Source organism: Papaver somniferum, chromosome 8, assembly GCF_003573695.1.
Source record: "Papaver somniferum cultivar HN1 chromosome 8, ASM357369v1, whole genome shotgun sequence".
Classification (NCBI taxonomy): Eukaryota; Viridiplantae; Streptophyta; class Magnoliopsida; order Ranunculales; family Papaveraceae; genus Papaver; species Papaver somniferum.
The window spans coordinates 90,317,779-90,324,120 of record NC_039365.1 but is presented as its reverse complement, the minus strand read 5'-3'; the positions used below and the strand labels follow the sequence as shown (position 1 = coordinate 90,324,120).

At 38.0% G+C, this 6,342-nt stretch overlaps 1 protein-coding gene across 1 annotated transcript; it reads left to right on the top strand.

Annotated features, from left to right (window-relative positions):
* Nucleotides 1-4,069: 4,069 nt before the first annotated feature.
* On the top strand, nt 4,070-6,105 carry LOC113306855. The gene is made up of 2 exons (XM_026555770.1): nt 4,070-4,266; nt 5,879-6,105. The coding sequence occupies exons 1-2, from the start codon at nt 4,118-4,120 to the stop codon at nt 5,997-5,999; spliced, it is 270 nt and encodes an 89-aa protein (XP_026411555.1). The 5' UTR covers nt 4,070-4,117; the 3' UTR covers nt 6,000-6,105.
* Nucleotides 6,106-6,342: the final 237 nt, after the last annotated feature.

Sequence of the window (6,342 nt, the reverse complement as noted above, 5' to 3'; positions counted from 1 at the left end):
ATTACCTAAGATTTATAGGAATAATATAAAATGAACAAAAATATAAGAACACGCACCAGTCTATCATAACCAGCTGGTTTGTCTTTGATGATACAATTATAACTTGAACCCGCCGCAGTAGTGTTGGATTTGATTTCACGGATAACCAAAGGATGTGATACCTTGTTATACCAACTCATATAGTCTGGAGAATTTTCATCACCTCGGGTGGTTCGTCTACCAGTGTCAATAATGAAGTTATTCCTCTTATCCCAGTTATCAAGAACAGTAGGTGGGCCTGTGTGAACAATCGTGAGATTATCACCACTAGAAGAGCACAACTCCAACTCCAATTTGTAGTAATCCCCCATTTTCTCCACAGGTTGCTGTTGTATATACCCGTGTTGTCACATCACCCTAGAGGGGTTATACATCACATATCCTGTGGGGTGCCACAACGGTCCAAAATAAAGGGACAAGTCCGACCGAACATTTATATGCCCACTGACTCGATCTTCCTTGTATGGATCAAAGCATACGTCCGAGGCCTTCAATTGGTCCAAAATCCCCCTCATGCGAATCAACTGATGCTCTTTTGTCCTAGAACGGTTGTCTTCAAATATATACTTTGTTCATCTAGGAGTACCTTTGCACCACCCCGGGTTCTCTCCGGCCAACTTCAGGATAGGGAAGTGGTCATAGATCCATGCCTGTATACATAAGAAACCAAGTTTTAGTAAATAGATTGTGTATATGCGGTAGTAATTTCCAAACTTTATTTCCGATTATATATAATCGGAAATAAAACTGAATACCTATCCACCGAATACCAAACATTCGGAAATAGAGATGGATCATTTCCTACCGAATATGCGTCATTTGGAGTTCAGTAACCTATAGTTTTTCTGGCCTGTATATTCGGTTCTAATATCAAAAGAATATTTCCGATTGTATATAATCGGAAAACAAAGTAAGTACCTAACCACCGAATAACCAACATTCGGGAAAAGATATGGATCATTTCCTACCGAATATGCGTCATTTGGAGTTCAGTAACCTATAGTTTTTCTGGCCTGTATATTCGGTTCTAATATCAAAAGAATATTTCCGATTGTATATAATCGGAAAACAAAGTAAGTACCTAACCACCGAATAACCAACATTCGGGAAAAGAGATGGATAATTTCCTACCGAATATGCGTCATTTGGAGTTAAGTAACCTATAGCTTTTCTGGCCTGTATATTCGGTTCTAATATCAAAAGAATATTTCCGACTGTATATAATCGGAAAACAAAGTAAGTACCTAACCACCGAATAACCAACATTCGGGAAAAGAGATGGATAATTTCCTACGGAATATGCGTCATTTGGAGTTATGGATATGCATCATATGTATTGTCTTCCGAATAACTATAGAGTGAGTTATAGAGTTAAAGAAAAAACCTGCAATAGAGCCACGTTCCCGGCAACTTGGCAGGTTCCTAGCCTCGAAGCCTTTCTCAACTCTTCCATCAAGAATGCTAGGCATGCCGTGCCCCAAGAATAGTCACCGACTTCATGGAGAGGATCCAAAAGTTGTATAAGGTTCGCGTCGATCCGGTTGCCAGAAGTATTGGGGAATATGACACATCCCAATACACAAAGGAGATATGCGGTGGCAGCGTGGTTCACTTGCTCATCAGTTAACGTTCCATTCTTTTCCTTCTCCAAGGTGCCTCGAAACATATTCATCAAAGCTGTAATGTTGATCTGTCTTGTTCTGTAACTTGCATGCCTCCTAAACTCTGCTGTTGTTGTCTCTTCATCCCAACCTAAGCACTTTTTAGTTAGAGCATAAATTTGTGCCCAACTTAACTGCTTTGTGTAGTTAAACTTCACAGTTGTGCCTTGGTCGGGAAGGTTAAGAATCTGCACAACATCATTCGGAGTAATCGTCATCTCCCCAAACGGCATATGGAAAGTATCGGTCTCAGGATACATTCTCTCCACGAACGCCGATATGGCCACACGATCATGTTCCAACAATGAATTCTCGGCGGCATTATCTAACCCCGAGTTGGCAACAATTTACTTGAACCTTTCACATTCACCGGATAAAGGCCACACAAGCATTTTTGTTGGTGCGGCGGTAGGTTTGAGTAGACGGACCGCATCTTGATGATCCTATTAAAGTACATAAAAAAATCCTTAATACAAATATTACGATATAACACATAGACAATACATTAATAAAAAATAGTAATTTTATTACCTCGGTTTCGTATATTTCTCTGGCCCATGAGTCTTTGTATCCAAATAGCAATTTTCCTCCATCCGCCGGTAGCCCAAGGATTGTGCCTGCTAGAATACCATTCTTCTTCAAGTGCTGAGGGACAAGATGTGATGCTTTCTTAGCAATATCCTTCTTTACACCATCTTTTCCTTTTTTGGCTTTTTGGGTACCACTTGGTTGTCCTTCTTCTTCTACTCTTGGCACTGGATCAACTGGTTCAATTTCATGGTGGGGTGTAACTTGTGGAGCAGTTGGTTCTGCACTTTGTTGAGCGGCTTGTTCAACACTTGGTTGCACCCCTTGTTCACTGCCTTGTTGTTTTACACTTTGTTCAGCACTTGGTTGCACTCCTTGTTGACTGCTTTGTTCTTGTAAGCTTTGTTGATCACTTGAATTATCTTTGGCGCTCCTTTCCCTCCTAGCACTAGCTGTCACTTTCTTCCTCCTTTCTCGACTTTGTCTAAACAACAAAGAAAGGAACAATATTTACAAACTATACAATCGGAAGACAAAGTACGGAAATATAACCCGAATGTACACATTCGGACGTGAGAAGACACATATTGTTCCCGAATACAAAACAATCGAAAGCTAACTAAACATATTTACAACCGAATATGCATCAATTGGAGTTCAGAAGCTCTAAATTTTTCATCCTACACAATCGGAAGACAAAGTACACAACTATAACCCGAATGAACAAATTCGGAAGTAAGAAGACACATATTTTTCCCGAATGAAAAACAATCGGAATATAACTAAACATGTTTACAACCGAATATTCATCAACTGGAGTTCAGAAACTCTAAAATTTTATCCTACACAATCGGAGGTATAAAACATTATATTGTCTTCCGAATAAATACAGGCCCCAAAATGGAATTTTTCCTATATCAGAAATTTTGATATTTTTTCAATATATATATTCGGTAGTGAGTGTACTTCCGAATACTGTGTGTCTACTTAAATATATTCGGAAGCCAAAAAATTCATCAAACTACTGATTATTACCAGTTTGTATCCAGGAAGATATGGCCAACAATATTCGGCAGATAACCAACAAATATATCTCCCGAATACTGTCGATGTTCTTGAGAAACGAAGAACACGACTACATTTGGAAGTAAATAAGCATGAATATCGCCCGAATCTGGATAAAAAACCGAAAACCCTAGAAATTTTTTTTCTCGATTCGTCGAATTAAAGCGAAATAAACACCAAAAATGATAGATTCTTACCTAATTGGGTCCATTTGAAGTTGACGAAGTGTTTGACTATCGGAATCGCCACCACCGACTACATTGTCGGGTACTTGTTCTTCGCGTTCTTCGCGTTCTTCTTCATTTACAGCAAGAATTTCTTTATTTCTTGCTAAAATCCCAATCTTTGGATCGATACCCCGAGCAATATTTTTGGTTCTAGGTCTGTGGGTTTCATTTCCCTTATCCATTGTTTTATAAACGAATCGACGATGTTTTGATTTTAAGATTCGCGGCGATGTTTCGGTTGAACGAGGGAAAGTTTTTTTTCTTCCACAATCGGAAGATATGAAACTGGAAAAAGAAGAGTTGAAATGAGTAGAATTTTTTTTGATTTGGTTTTTATACGGTTTTACCAGAAGGGCATTTATGTAACTTCAATATCATATAGGGTACCCCTTAACTAGAGTCTTTGGATGGGTATAAATTGATGGCCTCTAAATCCTATTGAGTGGCCCCTAAAAACGCGAGGTAAAATAGTCTATCTCCTAGCCTTTGCTCTAACTAGGATATAAACATTCCATTAGTTGATTGTTATGAGCCGTTGGATAAAATCGATCATCCTCATGCTGGTTTGGTTTGGTGGAACAGAAAAAGAAGTAAATAATGGAAGGGACGGAGAAAAATCAGAAGATGACAGAGAAGAAGCTTTGCAGGCGATGTAAACAGACATACGATATTTCTACTAATAACTCTTCATCTTGCAGGTTCCATCCTTCCTTTTTCGTTTCCAGAAGACATGACGATCAAAAGAGGTACCAACCAAGAACTCTCTTTTCACATAATCACACAATAACAAATATTGGTATCCTTTGAAATGTAAGATTCATAGTTAATTTTATACAAATTATGTGTTGAACGTATTGATTGTTGTTTTTACCTGTAAATTAGCAGACCTATGTTCATTTTCTTCTAAATGCACTAGTCCGATTAGGAAAAAACACAAAATGAGGGGTTTCTTAGTGGTGGTAAAATATGAGATCCACTTGTAATTTTAGTTCTTGGTTTCATAATTGGTTAAACTGAATAGAGAAGTGTTGGATTAACAATTGTTTTTGACGGATGAACTTTGATTAGGCTTTCATAAAACTAATTCGGCTGAATCCACTTTAACGAGAGTGAGAGAGATTCTCGTTTCAATTTGAATTGGAGCTTTCGGGTTGTTTGAATATGTCTCCTACTAGTGAGTTTTCCTATATGTCACAATTTAGCATTTTAATATGTCTCCTACTAATGAGTTTTCCTATATGTCACAATTTAGCATTTTAGCTTGTTCATTAAACTAGGTTGGTTTAAAATAATTCGTGAAGAATGTTGCTAATTTTGGTTGAAGTGGATGAAAATCCTAAAGAAATTTTGTATTTGTACTATCCTAGTGCGAGGACAATTGGAAAACCATGGTTGAGGAAATTCTTTATCAGAGCAAGTCTTATGGTGGAAGAGTTCCATCTTCCACGCCATCTCAACATTTGGAATTGTGGATGGAAGTGCAAGTGTAGTGGTGGAATAGTGAAAACGCTATTCTTAATAGCACTAGAAAAACGCTATTAAGAATAGCGCTTTTTTCTCGGCTGTTAATTTGAACAACTCATTTTAAATTTACGGATAAAAAAAAAGCGCTATTCTTAATAGCGTTTTTTTAGCGCTATTCTTATCGGCGTTCAAATGGATTCCACGAAACTGTGGAATCCTCCTTGAATTTTCTGTGAAAGATCCCAACTTAGAAGCCTTTAGACTTGACATTCCACGGTTTTTCCACACTTGGAATAGGTTGGATTCCACCATAAGACTTGCTCTCATTACTGCATTGATTTGGAAAGGGTCTTGACATTGCGTCATGTCATCTCATTTGTGTAACTCATTCCCCTTTTCTACTACTTGGTTAGAAGATCAAATACATATGATATTTGATAATGGAGGATAGCAATTTTTCTGTTCGGAAGACTGACGAATGTAATAACACCTCGGTGGTGTCAGCTTCTGCACCATTGCACCTCTGGTTGGTGTGGGTCTATCTGTCGGATTAAGAACCTGATTCGTTTGTCCAGCATATGATTAGTTTCTGGATTCCTTTTGTCTGTGGAAAAATGATGTAGACTCACGAGTATTATATAGTGTACTGCTGTACTCTCTCTAATGCAGTAATTTCTGCTAAGAAAGTGAAATAAAATGAACCTCTGACTCTCTTGTTGTACTGCAACAAAAGTGATCTCATTAGAGTTCTTGGCTAAACCCCCTATTCCTGATTCCTTACCTATGTGGGGTTGGATGATGATTTTGGTTTGTTTACAGCAACAAATTTGGTAAACAGCTCATTTTGCACGTATTGTTTAACTGTTCATTTTTGGTTGCTATGTTTGCTTAAAGGTACTACGAACTAGGGCCAGATGATCCTCCTTATGCTGCCAAGTTCTATGACTGTTGTGGAGATGAGGATCCTGATGCAATTGGCTGCACCACCAGTGTTCACGTTTCTTACGACGATTAGTTCCCTGATCACTCTGAAGCCTTTTTTTCGTCATTTTCGTTTGCTAGAGCAGAAAATGTAATAATGTACATATTTTATATCTTTATGCATACCAAAAAGTTTATCATCCTCTGTTTTCTTCAATTGCTCCTTCCAAAACGGTGCTCACGATGTCCACTTGGTTAGTTTAGAAATGCAAATAACTTGGTGAATTATACTGCTAGTAGTCTTAAAACTGTATCACAATAACTTGATACAAAGTATAATGGGGAGGACATGGTTACTATTGTATACACCTTATCATGCATCGTACACACGGAGGATGATTAGAAGCTGCAGCTGGATACAAGGATACAACAATGTA